Source organism: Prinia subflava, chromosome 1, assembly GCF_021018805.1.
Source record: "Prinia subflava isolate CZ2003 ecotype Zambia chromosome 1, Cam_Psub_1.2, whole genome shotgun sequence".
Classification (NCBI taxonomy): Eukaryota; Metazoa; Chordata; class Aves; order Passeriformes; family Cisticolidae; genus Prinia; species Prinia subflava.
Window position 1 is genome coordinate 968736 of NC_086247.1, and position 19925 is coordinate 988660.

Here is a 19925-nt window from a genome sequence, read left to right on the forward strand (position 1 = left end):
CACACAAGTCTGTAAATGACCGTCCTCACTGGATTATGAGGGATGGAATTTTGCTCCCTGATGAGGAGCTTTCTCCCTCAGCAGCACGCTGTGCCCATCCCAGGAAGCAGAATCAGACCAAGGAGAATCATTAGTGCTCAAGGAACCTCTTTGAGTTGACCAAAGACTTATTGTGGAATGTTTTTTCTTGGAAAGGAGTTTGTAGATCCTTTTTCCAAACCCCTGCAGTGGACAAAGACACCTTCTACCATCCCAGGTTGCTCAAAGCCCTGGCCAACCTGGCCATGATCATTACCAGGGTTGGGGCAGTCACAGCTTCTCTGGGCAACCTGTGCCAGGGCCTCATCACCCACACAGGGAAGAATTCCTTCCCAATATTCCATCTAACCCTACTCTCTGCCAGTGGGAAGACATTTCCCCTTGTCCCATCACTCTCTGTTTGTGTAGGAGATCATGGAGTTCAACCTTACCTGCTCAAGGAGAGACAGCTCAACAAGGCTGCCCATGACCATGTCAACTCAAGGTTTAGTAACCTGAGGCCATTTCTACTTGCCCCATCACTTGCTAAAAGGGAGAAAAGAGCAACAAAAGTCCTGGAGAAAAAGCCTTTTCAGACAGCTGCAGAATGGGAGACGATCTCTCCTTTAGCTGCTTCTAAAAATCCACAATTCATAAAATCACTGCTCAAAATGTTGTTCTCCAGGTCCCTCAGCAGCTGCTTCTAGCATGCATCACACCACAGAAGAACCATTGTTGAAGGAGAAGAACCAATGGAAAAGGAGAGTCTGAAAGACAGGTCTGGTGACCCGGTGGTGATGTGAAGAGGAATGGCCATGATGGAAGGGTCAGCTCCTCACACATGGCACAGCTGCAAAGACGAGACAATCCTGACAGGGCTGTAATGGAATGGGGCCCCTTTACACAACACACCCCAAAACCAAACCACACAAGAGCAAGAGGGTGGGGACTCTGATGACACCTCTAAGCTATTTTTGTCTATTCTGCATTCTCTGACACGCATCTTAAATGCAAATCCTTCCAAAATAAAAACTGTCACTTTAAAGCTGCCGCCAAGGTCAGATGAACACGGCCTCAAGAGCAGGACATATTTGCTTCCCACCGCCAAATTGTGGGAAGGAAAACACTCCCCACCTCATGACTCACAAGGCTGTGCCAGGTGAGAGCTGCAGCCCACAAAATGCCCCAAGGCCAAGGGACAAGTCTGTCCCGCCCCTCCACAACCAGAATAAAACCCAGACCAGAGCCTCTCTGCCTCACACACTTCTCCTCACACCTTCTCCTCCTGCTGACAACCAGGTGAGCCTCAAACCCCTGCTCCTCCCTCTTTCCCCCCAGCTGCTCTCTTCCAGCACTCTCAACCCCAGCCTCTGCAGCCCTTACAGCTCCCAGCTGCCCCACAACAGCCTCCACACTCCGTTGCCTCCTTTGCTCTCCTTAGACACTGCCCCTTGCACCCCTCACCCTTCTCTCTTCCAGGGACTCTCCACACCACACCCATGGCCTGCAACAACCTCTGCTCCCCCTGCGGACCCACCCCGCTGGCCAACAGCTGCAACGAGCCCTGTGCCCTGCAATGCCAGGATTCCCACGTCATCATCAACCCTTCCCCTGTGCTGGTGACCCTGCCAGGACCCATCATGACCTCCTTCCCCCAGAACACCGCCGTCGGATCCACCTCCTCGGCTGCTGTTGGCAGTGAACTCAATGCCCAGGGACAGCCCATCTCGGGTGGATTTGGCTACGGCCTTGGCTATGGCCGTGGCTTTGGCTACGGCCTGGGAGGCCTGGGCTGCTACGGCAGAAGGGGCGGCTACATCTGCTGAGGGCCCTCAGCACCACTCCTGACACCACCAGCTGGGGGCTCTGGCAAGAGCTCCGGCGCACAAAGCACCTCAGCTCGTGGTTGCCCTACTTGCACTGCCAACCTGCTCCCTTCAATTTCTTTCTCCTGTCTCTTCACTTTTATTGCCTGAATAAAGTTCTGTTGCATCAAACCTGAGATGCCTCCTTTTGTTTTTGAATTCCAGTGGTCTCACATCCTCACCCAGCACAGTTCCAGGAATGAACAGGCCATTGGAGTAGATTAGAAAGGGGAAAAACATCTTTCTCAGCAAAGATGTCACCACCAGTACCAACCAAGACTGGCAAGGGATGTGAGGGAGGTGGGGAACGACTTTCCAAGACATGAGACAAGCCCATCACCTGGTGGTAACACCAAAGGCTTTGACACATCAGTGCTCTCTTGTGCAGGGCTCTGGCAAAGCCACTCCATGGCAGCATATCCTTGACAAAATTCTCTTCCCAGCAGGAACCTCAAACCTTCACCGCAAACAGAAAAACGACATCATCCACTTGGGCAGGAGCCTTGGAAAACCCTCCTGCTCAAGCAAGAGCAGGATTTCCAGAACCATGGACAGTTCAGGTCTGGCTTGCAGATGAGTGAGACTCCACCACCACTTCCTCTCTCTGACTACCCTCCCAATGAAAAGTTCTTTCTTGCTTTGCCCAGGAAATTCAATCTGTTTTCACTTCTGCCCTTCACTCTTTTCCTTCACAGTTGCATTGCTGAGATCCCTCGACTTCATTCCCTGCCATCAGGGATTTGCACACAGATGACACTCTTGTGTCCATCCTTGTTTCCTGGGAGTCCCAGGTATCTCAATCATCAGTGAAAGAGCTCTTAAATTATCTTGGTGGCCTTGTACTGGTTTTGTTTCAATAAGTCCATGGCATTCCTCTGCTGGAGAGCCCAGAAGTGCCCTCACCAACCCACCTGAATATTGAAAATGCTGGTCAGTGTTGGCTCCATGGATATAACTCTTGACCTACTTCCCTTGAGACTTGACTTCACCTGGACTTTGGATCTTGGTCAGAACATTACATATTATATCAATATATAATATATCAATACGCTGTCTACTTCACTGACTGTTTACACAACCTGTCCATTCCGGGATAGTCTGGGATGATGCCTTAGGAGACATGGTAAAAAAACCTTGATAAAAGGTGGAGGTTAACACCAGCCATGTCTCTCTTATAATCCCCAGTTAGCTGTTCTTCTCTGTGGGTAACACAGAAGTCACTAATCTAGGATTTGTCCTCCAAAATTAATGCTAACTTCTCATTCTCTTCTTGTCTGACCTGCTCTTGGCAGGACTTGATAATTACGGAATTAAAAAAAATTTTCCCATCCTTGTCTGCAGAAAAAAGGTCCCTGGAAAGCCACTAGCAAAGTCAGAGGGAGTAAATGCACTGGAAGGGGCAGCTCCTAATGCCCGGCACAGCAGCAAAGCCCAGAGCAGCCTGGCAGGGTGAAGGGGACCCCTCTTCACAACATATCCACAAACTAAACCACACAGGTGCCACAGAAGGACACCACTGATGACACCCGTGTTATTCCTAGGTTTTATTGGATATTCGGGTCTCCCTGACACACATCTTCCAAGCATATCTTCCCAAACACCAACTCTCACTTAAAAGCTGCTGCCAAGGTCAGATGGACACGGACACAAGGGCAGGAGATGGAGTTGTACAGCTGATGGAAGGAAAACATTTCCCACCTCATGACTTGCACCAGCTGCTCCAGACAAAACTGGTGTTATGATTTCCATTCAGGTGTCTCTAGAGAGTAACAAGGATACTCTTTTTTTCTGAAAATTGAATATCTCCTGTTCCTTCAACTGCTACTCACATGTCTTGTTCTCCTTCTCTTTCACCAGATACAATGAACCAAGCATCTCTGAACACCTAAATGGGACAACTTGCCCATTTCCAGTGGATAAGGCCTGGCATACAGACAGGTTTAGAAAGTTGGAAACACGGTAGAGAGGGAGAAAATGTAATGGGACATCCCTCACCCCCAAAAGAGCTGCAAAGCCCAGACTGGCCTCACATGGTTGTGGGGGGAATGAGGCACCACTTCACAAAACACCAACAAACCACAGCACACAGGGTGACCTCACTGATGACACCCCACTGTCCAAAGCTTTGGTCGTGACTTCAGTCTTTCCTGAAAAACATCACCATCACCAAACGCTGGTCTCTGAAACTCACCCATTAAAGCTGCCGCCAATGACAGATGGACACGTACTCAAGAGAAGGACACGACATTGCAGAGGTGTGGGAAGGAAAACATTCCTCACCTCAGGATTGGCAAGGCTGTGCCAGCTGAGAGCTGCAGCCCACAAAACGCCTCAAGGCCATGGGACAAGGCTGTCCCACCCCTCCAAACCAGCATAAAAGCCGGCCCAGAGCCTCTCTCCCTCACACACTTCTCACACCTTCTCCTCCTGCTGACAACCAGGTCAGCCTCAAGCCCCTGCTTTTCCCTCTTTCCCCCCAGCTGCTCTCTTCCAGCACTCTCAGCGCCAGTCTCAGCAGCCCTTAAAGCTCCCAGCTGCCCCAGAATAGCCTCAACACTCCTTTGCCTCCTTTGTCCTCCTGACACACTGCCCCTTGCACCCCTCACCTTTCTCTCTTCCAGGACCCTCCACACCACACCCATGGCCTGCAACAACCTCTGCTCCCCCTGCGGACCCACCCCGCTGGCCAACAGCTGCAACGAGCCCTGTGCCCTGCAATGCCAGGATTCCCGCGTCATCATCAACCCTTCCCCTGTGCTGGTGACCCTGCCAGGACCCATCATGACGTCCTTCCCCCAGAACACCGCCGTCGGATCCACCTCCTCGGCTGCTGTTGGCAGTGAACTCAATGCCCAGGGACAGCCCATCTCGGGTGGATTTGGCCTTGGCTACGGCCTTGGCTATGGCCGTGGCTTTGGCTACGGCCTGGGAGGCCTGGGCTGCTACGGCAGAAGGGGCGGCTACACCTGCTAAAGCCCTCAGCACCACTCCTGACACCACAGGCCCAGGGCTCTCTGGCAACAGCTCCTGCAAGTAAAGCACCTCAGCTGATCCTAGCCAGACTTGGTCCTCACACCATCTCTTTTCAACTTCTTCCTCTTTCTTCATGGTTCTTGTTCATCAATAAACTTTTTCTGCATCAAAGCCTTACACACCTCCTCGTCTTTTTGAATTCCAATGCTTTCACACCCTGTTGGGGGTTAGATTTGTTTCTTTTTGACTTATATAATTTTTTCGGATAAGGTACTAGGAAAGTAACTACTGGGTACTGATAGGTACTTAAGCAGAACAAATGGACCAAAGGAGAGGAGCTGTAGCAGCTGGCTATACTTCTTTTATCTCTGGGAGTTTCTCTCAGAGGGGAAAGATACCGTGAGTTTTGGGGGGGCAAAAAAATGACGGGGCTGGGGGAAGTTGCCTGCTCTCTCTCTCAGCATCGGAAGGGGGACAGCCAAGCTGTTCCTTACTGTCACCACCAAGTCTGGTCCTAGGAAATCTACCACCATCTGCTCATGTGCGCAGGAATTCTGAGTTTCTGATACATCTCACCCACTAGCCCGAGATTTCTACTCATTCCTGCCATTCCAGCTACCACTATGGAGCTTCCAACGCATCTCATACACCAGCCCAGGATTCCTGCTCATTCCTGCTCTTCCAGCTTAGTTCTCCTCAGAGTATTCCAGGGGCACCGAGATCATACAGCCCTGGGCTTTATGAAGCAAAGCCCCTCGAGGTTCCTGAGTCTTTTTTGTTGTTCATGCTGTAGCTGTTCTTCTGTTTGCCTTGTTATACATGCGGAGACACTAATTTTGAAGATTTGAGAAAAGCAAAGGTTATAGTTAACAATACATGGTGCTGATTTAGCTGAAATAAATAGATAAGCTTTGCTGAAATCAGTTAAAAGTTAGAGGATGGTTAAAAAACCCTGGATTTAAGATAAGCTACCCCGGATTTAATAACTCATTGCTTGTCAAACAGAGAAACTAATCAATATAATACAAGACCTCCTGTTTCAGATACCCACTGAAATAATCCTGGAAACCAGGAAACAGGGAGTTCTACCATTCATTAATCACATCTGCATTGAAAAGATTGAAAGTTTAGAATGAGGAAGACTCATTTTACTTCCTCCTTTTGCTGACTACTCCTCACAAAAGGACCACCGACCCATTTCAGGGAACAAACTACGCATGATCAATCGCCTTTGTGTCAATTAGCACATGAAGCGGAGTAGAGGAAGTGACAGGGATATGAATATGCATTTGTATTTTGCGTATTCAACATTTTTGTAAATAAAAGGCTTTGTTATTACCTGTGATCTTCACAGTGTGCTTTGGAGAGCTATCCCACACACTGCCCAGAGTCGTAATAAACATACAATTTCTAACTTTAACTGTTAGAGAGTTTTTTTGTCCGTCACAGTTGGATATTGATACTACATCAATAGCTATATTTTAATAAATCAATGCTAGTAAAGAACTGTTATTCCTACGCCAAAACCTTAGACTGAGAGCCCCTTAATTTAAAAAATTATAACTTGGATGTTTACGTTCTCCATTCCAAGGTAGGCTCCAGCTTTTCCCAGGAACACACTTGTCTTTCAAACTAAGACACACCCTAACCAAGCACAGTGCTGAAAATGAACAGGCCATTGGAGTAGATGAAAAATGTCACAACACATTTCTTACGAAATATTTCCCCACTAGGAACAACCAAGACTGGCATGGGAAAAATCAGTTGAGAGGAGACCTTCCAGGACATGACCCAGACCCAAATCTCAACTGTCCGTGGTGCTAGAAATACTGCTCTTGTTGACTCTGCTTGAGCAGCTGAGTTGAAGCTTTTCCAATCCAGAGTTTGTGCCTAAGTGGATGTGATGTAGTTTCCCTCATTGCTGGAAAGGTTTGAGATTCAATCTGGGAAGAGATATTGTCAAGTGTGTGCTGGCATGGAGAGACTTAAGAAGAACTATTGATGTGCTGGTGTGTCAAAGAGCCTTGATGTGTCAAAATCTTTGGTGCATAGCGGCACAATCGTGGGCATTCACTGACAGAGATTGAAAACACCTTAATGAAGGAATTTTCCATAAGTACAAACTCAAACTTCACTTGGCCAATTTGACTCCATTCCCTCTTCTCCTAAGGCTGAGTAAAAAGGGAGAAAATATTAATGTCTAATGATTTCCATTCTGGGAACTCCACAGGGCAAGGTCATCCCTCTTGTTTTTCAGAAAATTGAACATCCCCACTTCCTTCACCTGATGATCTTTTCTCTTGTTCCCCTTATCCTTCACCCATTTTCCTTTTAATGTGGAGGATCCCAACAATGTGATCCCACCGTGTGACTTTCCTGAGCCCAGGTAAGATGAGCACTATGGATGAAGCAACACAAGACTGTGGTGAGCACGGGAGGCCTCCCTGCATCACAGGAATTTCTTTCCCATCTCCAACATGAAAAGCCAGGCACACAGACAGGCTTGGAGAGATGGAGACAAGGAGAGGAAGGAGTCAATGCAATGGAAGATTCGAGTCGCTCACCACTAAACAGAGGTAAAGACCAGAGCAGCCTCACAATCCTGGGATAATTTGGGAGCCCTCTTCTCAACACGCTCACAAAAGCAAAACCATGAGTTCCACAGGCTGACCACACTGATGACACCCCAGCTCTGCTAAGTATTTCTTCAGTCCCCTTTGACACATGCCATCAACACCACACTTTGTTCTCAACTATTCACACTTTAAAGGACGGATGATCCTGAGGGAAGGGGCAGCTCCTCAAACACAGCACAGATGCAAAGGCCAGACCAGCCTGACATGGCTGTGATGGAATGGGGCCTCTCTTCACAACACACCCACAGACTAAACCACACAAGTGCCAAAAAAGGCCTCACTGATCACACCCATGGTTTTCTGAGGCTTTTGTTGTATATTCTGGTTTCTCTGACACACATTTTCCATGCCAATGCTCCCAAATTCCGAATCTCACTTGAAAGATGCCGCCAAAGTCAGATGGACATGGACTCAAGAGAAGGAGATGACACTGCAGAGTTGTGGAAAGGAAAACACTCCACTCCTGATGACTCACCAGGCTCTGCCAGGCAAGAGCTGCAACCCGCAAAATACCCCATGGTCATGGGACAAGGCTGTCCCCGCCCCTCCAGGACCAGTATAAAGACAGGACCAGAGCATCTCTCCCTCACACACTTCTCCTGAATCCTTCTCCTCCTGCTGACAACCAGGTGAGTCTAAAGCCCCTGACCCTCCTGCTCCTGCACGCCTGGTCCCTCTATTGCAGCACGCTCAGCCCCAGCCTCAGCAGCTCTCAAACCTCCCCACAGCCCAAGAACAGCTTAGACAATCTCCCTCACAGCCACCACTCGCACCCCCCATGCCCCTGCTTTGTTTCATCCCCCTCTCTTCCAGGACCCTCCACACCACACCCATGGCCTGCAACAACCTCTGCTCCACCTGCGGACCCACCCCGCTGGCCAACAGCTGCAACGAGCCCTGTGCCCTGCAGTGCCAGGACTCCAGCGTTGTCATCAACCCTTCTCCTGTGCTGGTGACCCTGCCAGGACCCATCATGACCTCCTTCCCCCAGAACACCGCCGTCGGATCCACCTCCTCGGCTGCCGTGGGCACTGAGCTCAGTGTGCAGGGACAGCCCATCTCGGGTGGATTTGGCTTTGGCCTTGGCTATGGCCTGGGAGGCCTGGGCTGCTATGGCAGAAGGGGAGGTTACATCTGCTAAGGGATCTCAGCTCCAACCCTGATACCAGCACCTTGCACCTCTGGCAATGGCTCCTGCAAGCAAAGTACCTCAGCTGGTGTTTGCTCTACTATCATGTCACCCTGGATCCCTTTATGGGCTCTCGCTTGCCTTTTAGTTCTTCTGCAGCAATAAACTTTTCCTGCATCAAAGCCTCACATGTCTCCTTTTTCAATTCCAAACCTCTCACCCCTTCGCCCACAACAGCAATAGAAATGAACTGGCCATTGGAGTAGATGAAAAATGACACAACACATTTCTTGGGAAATATTTCCCCACTAGGAACAACCAAGACTGGCATAGTAAAATTGGTTGAGGGGAGACCTTCCAGAACATGATCCAAACCCATCACTTCAGTTCATCCCACCACCCAAAGGCTTTGACACACCAATGCTCTCCAGCTCATCAATGCTTCTGCTTAAGTCTCTCCATGCCAGAACACACTTGACAAAATCTCTTCCCAGAAAGAATCCCAAGCCTTTCCAGCAACGAGGGAAATTACATCACATCCACTTAGGCACAAACTCTGGAGTGCAAATGCTTCAACTCTGCTGCTCAAGCAGAGTCAGCAAGAGCAGGATTTCCAGCACCACGGACAGTTCAGATTTGGATCACCCAGCACACACTGCACCACCTCTTCCCCTCTCTGACCACCCTCACAATGAAAAATTCTTTTTCTCTTTGCCCATTTGGTTTCCCTTTTGCCCTTGCACTCCTGTCCTGGACATGTGCACTGCTGACAACAGCCAGGCTCCTTCACTTCATTCCCTGCCACCAGGAATTTGCATACACTGATAACATCCCTGTCCATGTTTATCTCCCCAGAATCCCAGATATCTCAGCCTCTCCTCTCGGAAAGATCCTAAAGCCAAAAGATTCTAAAGGCCATTTAGAATCTTTCCAGCCCTGAACTGGACTTGTTTCAGTAAATCTATGGATTTCTTACAAGAATTTTCAGAACTCTATCTGGAACACTGGTGACACCTTTTGAAGTAAGGGTTGATTGAGACATTATGGCCCATTTGTTCTCAACCAGCACCACAGGGTCTTGCTCAGCAAAGCTGCTGCCCAGCCTCTCAGCCACCTGCATGACCAGAGGCAAATTGCCGTTCCTGCCCAGATGCACAACTTCACATTTTCCCCTCCTGAACTTCTGGAGATGCCTTTCAACCCTCACTCTCCACCTCCCTCTGACTGGTGGCACAACCAAGTGGTGCCTCAGCCATTCCATCAGCTGCCAACTTGCTGAGAGGGCAAAAGTCCCACTGCCCACATATTTGTTGAGGAGGTTGATCAGGGTTGGCCTCATGGGTACAATTCTTGACATACATCCCTTGAGACAATGCTCAACTGGACTTTGGGCCACTGATTAACAAACCCTGAGTCCAGCTCCTCAGGCACTCTCAGGACACTCAATGCTTTCTGAGGAAACACAAACACTCTGGGAGCACGGAAAGGGAAGGGGTCTCAAAGGCTTTGCAAGAGGCTGGAGTTCCACAGCAGCCACAGCTCTCTCCTCATGCCCAGCCTGAGTCACTGGCATAGAGCAGACACAGAGCTCAAGCACCATTTCCTAAAGGGAAATCTTCCATGAGAAGTGGCCTCACCCATTGGCACTTTACACAACTCGAGACCCAAAGCCCTGACTCTATTCTGCCCTGCTGCCACTCCACTTTGGCCTCTGCTCCCTTGCACAGCTGCCACCCACACTCCTGGAGTCACTTCAGCTGAAAAACACATTTGGCATAGAGTCCTGTTGTAAACCAAGTAATGCCAAGGTCACCAAGCTTTAAAAGTTTCATTTGTTAAAGACCTAAATATAAAAGATAAAGTCCAACCCTTTCCCATAGCATTGCCAGGGCCACCATTAGGCCTGTTCCCAAATAGCATACCTCTATCACATCTAAATCTCTCCTGGGATGCTGACTGCACCACCATTCTGGACATTCACTGACAGAGATTGAAAACACCTTAATGAATGAATTTTGCCTAAGTCCAAACTAAAACTTCCCTGGGCCAACTTGATTCTATTCCCTCTTTTCCCATGGCTGGATCAAAGGGAGACAAGACTAATGTTGAATGATTTCCATTCTGGGAACTCCAGAGGGTAAAAAGGTCAACCCTCTTTTTTGGGAAATTGAACATCCCCACTTCTTTCACCTGCTCCTCTTTTGTCTTGTTCTCCTTTCCTTACCCTTCACCCGTTTCCCTTTCCATGTGGAAGAGCCCAGCATTGGGATGCCACAGTGTCATTTTCCTGAGCCCAGGTAAGATGAGCACTATGGATGAAGAACCACAAGACTGTGGTGAGCATGGGAGGCCTCCCTGCATCACAGGAATTTCTTTCCCATCTCAACTATGAAAAGCCAGGCACACAGACAGGCTTGGAGAGATGGAGGCAAGGAAAGGAAGGAGTCAATGCAATGCGAGACTCCAGGCAATCACCACTAAACAGAGGCAAAGCCCAGAGCAGCCTCACAATCCTGGGATAAATTGGGAGCCCACTTCATAACACATCTACAAAGCCAAAACCATGAGTTCCACAGGCTGACCACTCTGATGACACCCCAGCTCTGCTAAGTATTTCTTCAGTCCCCTTTGACACATGCCATCAACACCAAACTTTGTTCTCAAATAGTCACACTTGAAAGGAAGAATGATCGTGATGGAAGGGGCAGCTCCTCATGTACAGCACAGATGCAAAGGCCAGACCAGCCTGACATGGCTGCGATGGAATGGGGCCCCTCTTCACAACACACCCACAGACTAAACCACACAAGTGCCAATAAAGGCCTCACTGATCACACCCAAATTCTTCTTAGGCTTTTGTTGTATATTCTGGTTTCTCTGACACACATCTTCCATGCCAATGCTCCCAAATTCCAACTCTCACTTGAAAGCTGCCGCCAAAGTCAGATGGATGCGGCCTCAAGAACAGGAGATGACACTGCAGAGTTGTGGAAAGGAAAAGACTCCCCTCCTGATGACTCACCAGGCCGTGCCAGGCAAGAGCTGCAGCTCAAAAAATACCCCATGGTCATGCGACAAGGCTGTCCCGCCCCTCCAGGACCAGTATAAAAGTGGGACCAGAGCCTCTCTCCCTCACATCCTTCTCCTCACACCTTCTGCTCCTGTGTCAACAACCAGGTGAGCCTTAAGCCCCTCACCCTGCTGCTCCTGCCCTCCTGGCCCCTCTCTTCCAGCACACTCAGTCCCAGCCTCAGCAGCCCTCACACTTCCCCACAGACCCACAACAGCCTCCACACTCCCTCACAGCCACCACTCGCACCCCCAAGGCTCCTGCCCTGCCTCACCCCTCTCTCTTCCAGGACCCTCCACACCACACCCATGGCCTGCAACGACCTCTGCTCCCCCTGCGGACCCACCCCGCTGGTCAACAGCTGCAACAAGCCCTGTGCCCTGCAATGCCAGGATTCCCGCATCATCATCAACCCTTCCCCTGTGCTGATCACCCTGCCAGGACCCATCATGACCTCCTTCCCCCAGAACACCGCCGTCGGATCCACCTCCTCGGCTGCTGTTGGCAGTGAGCTCAGTGCCCAGGGACAGCCCATCTCGGGTGGATTTGGTGCCTTTGGCTACGGCCTCGGCTATGGTCGTGGGTTTGGCTACGGCCTGGGAGGCCTGGGCTGCTATGGCAGAAGGGGAGGTTACATCTGCTGAGGGATCTCAGCTCCAATCCTGATACCAGCACCTTGCGCCTCTGGCAATGGCTCCTGCAAGCAAAGTACCTCAGCTGATGGTTCCCCTACTTTCACCTCACCCTGGATCCCTTCAGGATCTCTCCCTTGCCTTTTAATTCTTCTGCAGCAATAAACTTTTCCTGCATCAAAGCCTCACATGTCTCGTCTTCTTTTTCAATTCCAAAACTCTCACCCCCTTGCCCACAACAGTAACAGAAATGAACAGGCTATTGGAGTAGATGAAAAACGACACAACACATTTCTTAGGAAATAGTTCCCCATTAGGAACAACCAAGACTGCCACAGTAAAATTGGTTGAGGGGAATCCTTCCAGAACATGACCCAAACCCATCACTTCAGTTCATCCCACCACCCAAAGGCTTTGACACCGCAATGCTCTGCAGCTCATCAATGGTTCTGCTTAAGTCCCTCCCTGCCTGCACACACTTGACAAAATCTCTTCCCAGAAAGAATCCCAAACCCTTCCAGCAATGAGGGAAACTAGATCACATCCACTTAGGCACAAACTCTGGAGTGCAAATGCTTCAACTCTGCTGCTCAAGCAGAGTCAGCAAGAGCAGGATTTCCAGCACCACGGACAGTTCAGATTTGGATCACCCAGCACACAACTGCACCACCTCTTCCCTGATCTGATCACCCTCACATTGAAAAATTCTTTCCCTCTTTGCCCAAGGAATTCCAGCTTGTTTCCCTTTTGCCCTCCCTCCTGTACTAGACATGTGCACTGCTGACAACAGCCAGGCTCCTTCACTTCATTCCCTGCCACCAGGAATTTGTACACACTGATAACATCCCCGTCCATCCTTGTGTCCTGAGAATCTCAAATTTCTCAGCCTCCCCTCTAAAAAAGACCCTCCAGCCACTTTAGACACTTTTTAGCCCTGCACTGGACTTGTTTCGCTACCTCTATGGAGTTCTTCCAAGCATTTTCTGAAATCTGTCTGGAACACTGGTGACACCTTTAGGAGTAAGGGTTGATTGAGACCTTGTGGATCCTTTGTTCTCCACCGTCACCACAGGAATGTGCTCAGCAAAGTGGCTACACAGGCTCTCAACCTACAGCATGACCGGGGGCCCATCATCATTCCTGCCCAAATGCACAACTTCACATTTTCCCCTCCTGAACTTCTGGAGATGCCTTTCAACCCTCACTCTCCACCTCCCTCTGACTGGTGGCACAACCAAGTGGTGCCTCAGCCATTCCATCAGCTGCAAACTTGCTGAGAGGGCAAAAGTCCCACTGGACACATATTTATTGAGGAGGTTGACCAGGGTTGGCCTCATGGGTACAATTCTTGACCTACATCCCTTGAGACATTACTCCAACTGGACTTTGGGCCACTGATTAACTACATTTGAGCCCAGCCCCTCAGCCACTCTCAGGACACTCAATGCTTTCTGAGGAAACACAAACACTCTGGGAGTATGGAAAGGGAAGGAGTCTCAAAGGCTTTGCAGGAGGCTGGAGTTCCACAGCAGCCACAGCTCTCTCCTCATGCCCAGCCTGAGTCACTGGCATAGTGCAGACACAGAGCTCGAGCACCATTTCCTCAAGGGAAATCTTCCATGAGAAGTGGCCTCACCCATTGGCACTTGACACAACTCGAGACTCCAAAGGCCCTGGTTCTCTTCTACCCTGCTGCCACTCCACTTTGGCCTCTGCTCCCTTGCACAGCTGCCACCCACACTCCTGGAGTCACTTCAGCTGGAAAACATGTTTGACATAGAGTCCAGATGTAAACCAAGTAATGCCAAGGTCACCAAGCTTTAAAACTTTCATTTGTTAAAGGCCTAAATGTAAACTAACAAGTCCAACCCTTTCCCACAGCATTGCCAGGGCACCATTAGGCCTGTTCCCAAATGACAACACCTCTATCACATCTAAATCCCTCCTGGTATGCTGACTGCACCACCACCCTGGGCATTCACTGACAGAGACTGAAAACCCTTCTTGTGAAGGAATTTTCCTTAATAGCAGACTCAACCTGCCCTGGGCCCGCTTGACTCCATTCCCTCCTCCCCTAAGGCTGGGTAAAAGGGAGACAAGACTAATGTCAAGTGATTTCCATTCTGGGAACTCCAGAGGGTAACATCAGCCCTCTTTTTCGGAAATTGAACATCCCCTGATCCTCTTTTGTCTTGTTCTCCTCATCCTTCACCCATTTTCCTTTCCATGTGGAAGAGCCCAACATTGGGACCCCACCGTGTGACTTTGCTGAGCCTAGGTAAAATGAGCTCTATGGATGAAGCAACACAAGACTCTGGTAAGCATGGGAGGCCTCCCTAATCACAGGGATTTCTGTCCAATCTCCAACATGAAAAGCCAGGCACACAGACAGGCTTGGAGAGATGGAGGCAAGGAGAGGAAGGAATCAATGCAATGCGAGACTCCAGGCAATCACCACTAAACAGAGACAAAGCCCAGAGCAGCCTGAAAAACCTGGGATAATTTGGAAGCCCATTTCATAAAACACCTACAAAGCCAAAACCATGAGTTCCACAGGCTGACCACACTGATGACACCCCAGCTCTGCTAAGTATTTCTTCAGTCCCCTTTGACACGTGCCATCAACACCAGACTTTGTTCTCAAACATTCACACTTGAAAGGAAGAATGATTGTGATGGAAGGGGCAGCTCCTCATGCACAGCACAGATGCAAAGGCCAGACCAGCCTGACATGGCTGCAATGGAATGGGGCTCCTCTTCACAACACACCCACAGACTAAACCACACAAGTGCCAAAAAAGGCCTCACTGATGACACTCATCTTTTTCTGAGTCTTTTGTTGTATATTCTGGTTTCTCTGACACACATCTTCCATGCCAGTGCTCCCAAATACCGACTCTCACTTGAAAGCTGCCGCCAAGGTCAGATGGACAAGGCTTCCAGAGGAGGAGGTGACACTGCAGAGTTGGGGAAAGGAAAACACTCCACTCCTGATGACTCACCTGACTTTGCCAGGCAAGAGCTGCAGCCCGCAAAATACCCCATGGTCAGAGATCATCGCTGTCCCGCCCCTCCAGGACCAGTATAAATGCCGGACCAGAGTCTCTCTCCCTCACACACTTCTCCTGAATCCTTCTCCTCCTGCTGACATCCAGGTGAGCCTTAAGCCCCTCACCCTGCTGCTCCTGCCCTCCTGGCCCCTCTCTTCCAGCACGCTCAGCCCCAGCCTCAGCAGCCCTCACACCTCCCCACAGCCCCACAACAGCCTCCACACTCCCTCACAGCCACCACTCGCACCCCCAAGGCTCCTGCTTTGTCTCACCCCTCTCTCTTCCAGGACCCTCCACACCACACCCATGGCCTGCAACAACCTCTGCCGACCCTGCGGACCCACCCCGCTGGCCAACAGCTGCAACGAGCCCTGTGCCCTGCAATGCCAGGACTCCAGCGTCGTCATCAACCCTTCCCCTGTTCTGGTGACCCTGCCAGGACCCATCATGACCTCCTTCCCCCAGAACACCGCCGTCGGATCCACCTCCTCGGCTGTCGTGGGCACTGAGCTCAGTGCCCAGGGACAGCCCATCTCGGGTGGATTTGGTGCCTTTGGCTACGGCCTTGGCTATGGTTGTGGCTTTGGCTACGGCCTGGGAGGCCTGGGCTGCTACGGCAGAAGAGGAGGTTACATCTGCTAAGGGATCTCAGCTCCAACCCTGATACCAGCACCTTGCACCTCTGGCAATGGATCCTGCAAGCAAAGTACCTCAGCTGATTGTTCCCCTACTTTCACCTCACCCTGGATCCCTTCAGGATCTCTCCCTTGCCTTTTAATTCTTCTGCAGCAATAAACTTTTCCTGCATCAAAGCCTCTTCTCCTCTTCCCTTTGAATTCCAAACCTCTTACTGCCTTGTCCACAACAGCAACAGAAATGAACAGGCCATTGGAGTAGATGAAAAATGACACAACACATTTCTTGGGAAATATATCCCCACTAGGAACAACCAAGACTGGCATAGTAAACCAAGACAGGTTGAGGGGAGACCTTCCGGAACATGACTCAAACCCATCACTTGGGTTCATCACATCATCCAAAGGCTTTGACACACCAATGCTCTCCAGCTCATCAATGCTTATGCTTAAGTCCCTCCATGCCAGAACACACTTGACAAAATCTCTTCCCAGAAAGAATCCCAAACCCTTCCAGCAATGAGGGAAACTAGATCACATCCACTTAGGCACAAACTCTGGAGTACAAATGCTTCAACTCTGCTGCTCAAGCAGAGTCAGCAAGAGCAGGATTTCCAGCACCACGGACAGTTCAGATTTGGATCACCCAGCACACACTGCACCACCTCTTCCCCTCTCTGACCACACTCACATTGAAAAATTCTTTCTCTCTTTGCCCAAGGAATTCCAGCTTGTTTCCCTTTTACTCTTGCACTCCTATCCTGGACATGTGCACTGCTGACAACAGCCAGGCTCCTTCACTTCATTCCCTGACAGCAGGAATTTGCACACACTTATAACACCCCCATCCATCCTTCCTAAGAATCCCAGATTTCATAGCCTCTTGTCTGAGAAAGATCCTCCAGCCCCTTTAGAATCTTTCCAGTCCTGAACTGGACTTGTTCAACTAAATCTGTGGGTTTCTTGCAAGAATTTTCTGAAATCTGTCTGGAACACTGGTGACACCTTTTGGAGTATGGGTTAATTGTGATCTTGTAATGCATTTGTTCTCAACCAGCATCACAGGGTCTTGCTCAGCAAAGCTGCTACCCAGCTTCTCAACCTACAGCATGACTGGGGGCCCATCACCATTCCTGCCCAGATGCAGAACTTCACATTTTTCCCTCCTGAACTTCAGGATATGCTTTGTACCCCTCAGTCTCCAGCTGCTTCTGACTGGCATAACCATGTACCTCAACGACTCCATCAGCTGACAACTTGCTGAGGTGGCAACTCTCATACTGCCCACATGGAACAGGAAAGTCTGGGCACTCACACCTGGCATAGATGCAAAGCCCAGACCAGCCTTACATGGCTGTGATGGAATGGGGCCCCTCTTCAAAAACATTTCACAAAGTAAACCACACAAGTGCCACAAAGCCACCTGACTGGTGACATGTTCATTTTTCTTAGCGTTTTATTGTATATTCTGGTTTCTCTGACACACATGTACCATTCCAAAGCTGCCAAATACCAGCTCTCACATTAAAGCTGCCGCCAAGGTCAGATGGACATGGACTGAAGAGCAGAACTCAAAACTAAATGCTTATGTCAAGGAAAACACTGCCAACATCATGAATCGCAAGTAAATGCAAGATAAAACCAATGTTACAATTTCCATTCAGTTACTTCTATATAGCAACAATGTCAATTTCTCTTATTCAGAAAAATTATATTTTTAGTTCCTTAAATGGCTCCTCATCTTTACTTCTCATCCTTCACCAGTTTTCTTTTCTAGGTTTCACTCACTGCCCAGCAGTGGGACCCCAGAGTGTGACCTTGCTGGGCCCAGCTCAGACGAGCGCTACGCATGAACCAACACAAGACATTGGACAGCAGGGGAGGCGTCACGGGGATTGTTTTCCCATATCCAGCAGCAAAGGCCTGGCACAGAGACAGCTTTATAATAATGGCAACACAACAGGGAGGGAGAGAATGTGATGGAAGGGGACACCCATCACCCCCACAAGAGCTGCAAAGCCCAGATGAGCCTGATGTGGCTGTGGGGGAATGAGGACCCTCTCCACAAGACACCCACAAACCACAGCACATCAGGACCATGGGGTGACTTCATTGATGACACCCCACTGTCCACAGCTCTGGTCACGTCTACAGCCCTCCACAAAAAGCATCATCAGCAATTGCCTTTGGTCTCTAATACTTGCATTTAAAAGCTGCCGCCAAGGTCAGACGGACATGGACTCAAGAGCAGGACATGAAAGGGCAGAGTTGTGGGAAGGAAAACATTCCCCACCTCAGGACTCACCACTCTGAGCCAGCCAGGAAGTGTGGCCTGCAAAATGCCCCAAGGCCATGGGACAAGGCTGTCCCGCCCCTCCACAACCAGCATAAAAGCTGGCCCAGAGCCTCTCTCCCTCACACACTTCTCCTCACACCTTCTTCTCCTGCTGACAACCAGGTGAGCCTCCAATCCCTGACCCTCCTGCTCCTGCACCCCTGGCCCCTCTCTTCCAGCACGCTCAGCGCCAGCCTCAGCAGCCCTCACCCCTCCCCACAGCCCCACAACAGCCTCCACACTCCCTCACCTTTGTAAAACCCCACCCCTTGTACCCCCCACCTCTGCACTGCCTGACACCCCTCTCTTCCAGGACCCTCCACACCACACCCATGGCCTGCAACAACCTCTGCTCCCCCTGCGGACCCACCCCGCTGGCCAACAGCTGCAACGAGCCCTGTGCCCTGCAATGCCAGGATTCCCGCGTTTTTATCCAGCCTTCCCCTGTGCTGGTGACTCTGCCAGGACCCATCATGACCTCCTTCCCCCAGAACACCGCCGTCGGATCCACCTCCTCGGCTGCCGTGGGCACTGAGCTCAGTGTGCAGGGACAGCCCGTCTCGGGTGGATTTGGTGCCTTTGGCTACGGCCTTGGCTATGGCCGTGGCTTTGGCTACGGCCTGGGAGGCCTGGGCTGCTACGGCAGAAGGGGCTGCTACACCTGCTAAGGACCCTTGGCACCACCCCTGACACCACCAGCTCGGGGCTCTGGCAACAGCTTCTGTCAGCAAAGCACCTGAACTGATGGTCCCTCTACTTGTACTTCACACCCAATTCCTTCAGCTTCTTCTTTCTCATCATTCTTTCACATCAATAAATTTTTCTTGCATCAGAACTTGAGTTGCCTCCTCTTCTTTGTGAATTCCAGTGGTCACACATCCTCACCCTGTGCAATTCCAGCACTCAACCATTATGTTGGAGCAAAGAAGCAAAGAACATTTCTTAGCAAATATATCCCCACCAGTTACAGCCGACACTGACACAGGAAACAGAGCAGAGGGATGACCTTCCAGACCATGACACAAGGCCATCACTTCATACACCAAAGGCTTTGACACAACAAATTTGTTGTGTCCTAAGCACTGCTCTGTGAAAGTCACTCAAGGCCAGCACACACTAGAAAATTCTCTTTCCAGCATGATTCCTATGTCATCCCAGCAAACTAAGGGACAAGAGCATCCACTTTGGCAGGATGTCTGGAGAGCAAGTGCTTCCATTCCCTCTGCTCTAGCAGGCACAGCAAGAGCAGGATTGCCAGCACAATGGCCAGTTCCGTTTTGGAGCTCCCATGAGAGGGAAGCCAACGTCTCCTACACTCTATGAGCACCCCACAAAAACAGAAAAATTCTTGTCTCCTTTGCTAATGGAACTCAATCTCTTTTCACTCGTTCACATGCCCCCTTTCCCTTCAGTGCAGTGCTGAGAACAGCTGGGCTCCCACACACTCGTGATCCCCCCGGCCTTGCCTTGTCTCCTCAGAGTCCCAGCTCTCTCAGTCTCTCCTCTAGAAAAGATCCACCAGCCCTTGCACTCTCTGGTAGCCCTCAACTGGTCCTCTTTCACTACCCCATCTGTGCTTCTT

General features: G+C 50.2%; 3 protein-coding genes and 3 pseudogenes across 3 annotated transcripts; all 6 read left to right on the plus strand.

Moving 5' to 3' along the window:
- Nucleotides 1-1198: 1198 nt before the first annotated feature.
- Nucleotides 1199-1844, plus strand: LOC134561851 (feather beta keratin-like; annotated as a pseudogene).
- Nucleotides 1845-4511: 2667 nt separating this feature from the next.
- LOC134561858 (feather beta keratin-like) lies at nucleotides 4512-4856 on the plus strand. Its single transcript, XM_063419212.1, has one exon. It carries the CDS (start codon nucleotides 4524-4526, stop codon nucleotides 4854-4856), a length of 333 nt encoding a protein of 110 aa, XP_063275282.1. The 5' UTR covers nucleotides 4512-4523.
- Nucleotides 4857-7875: 3019 nt separating this feature from the next.
- LOC134561624 (feather beta keratin-like) lies at nucleotides 7876-8633 on the plus strand (annotated as a pseudogene).
- A 3116-nt stretch (nucleotides 8634-11749) lies between these two features.
- LOC134561865 (feather beta keratin-like) lies at nucleotides 11750-12335 on the plus strand. Its single transcript, XM_063419225.1, has 2 exons — nucleotides 11750-11802; nucleotides 11981-12335. Exon 2 carries the CDS (start codon nucleotides 12000-12002, stop codon nucleotides 12333-12335), a length of 336 nt encoding a protein of 111 aa, XP_063275295.1. The 5' UTR covers nucleotides 11750-11802; nucleotides 11981-11999.
- Nucleotides 12336-14619: 2284 nt separating this feature from the next.
- Nucleotides 14620-16015, plus strand: LOC134561629 (feather beta keratin-like; annotated as a pseudogene).
- A 2332-nt stretch (nucleotides 16016-18347) lies between these two features.
- On the plus strand, nucleotides 18348-19011 carry LOC134561869 (feather keratin-like). Its single transcript, XM_063419229.1, has 2 exons — nucleotides 18348-18466; nucleotides 18657-19011. The coding sequence occupies exons 1-2, from the start codon at nucleotides 18348-18350 to the stop codon at nucleotides 19009-19011; spliced, it is 474 nt and encodes a 157-aa protein (XP_063275299.1).
- The last annotated feature ends 914 nt before the right edge of the window (nucleotides 19012-19925 follow it).

Excerpts from the sequence above, each read along its gene's own strand:
- LOC134561858 (XM_063419212.1), top strand. The coding sequence starts at position 4,524 with ATGGCCTGCAACAACCTCTGCTCCCCCTGCGGACCCACCCCGCTGGCC.
- LOC134561865 (XM_063419225.1), top strand. The coding sequence starts at position 12,000 with ATGGCCTGCAACGACCTCTGCTCCCCCTGCGGACCCACCCCGCTGGTC.
- LOC134561869 (XM_063419229.1), top strand. The coding sequence starts at position 18,348 with ATGCCCCAAGGCCATGGGACAAGGCTGTCCCGCCCCTCCACAACCAGC. Across the intron at positions 18,467-18,656 it reads CTTCTCCTGCTGACAACCAG|GACCCTCCACACCACACCCA; the intron begins GTGAGCCTCCAA and ends CCTCTCTTCCAG.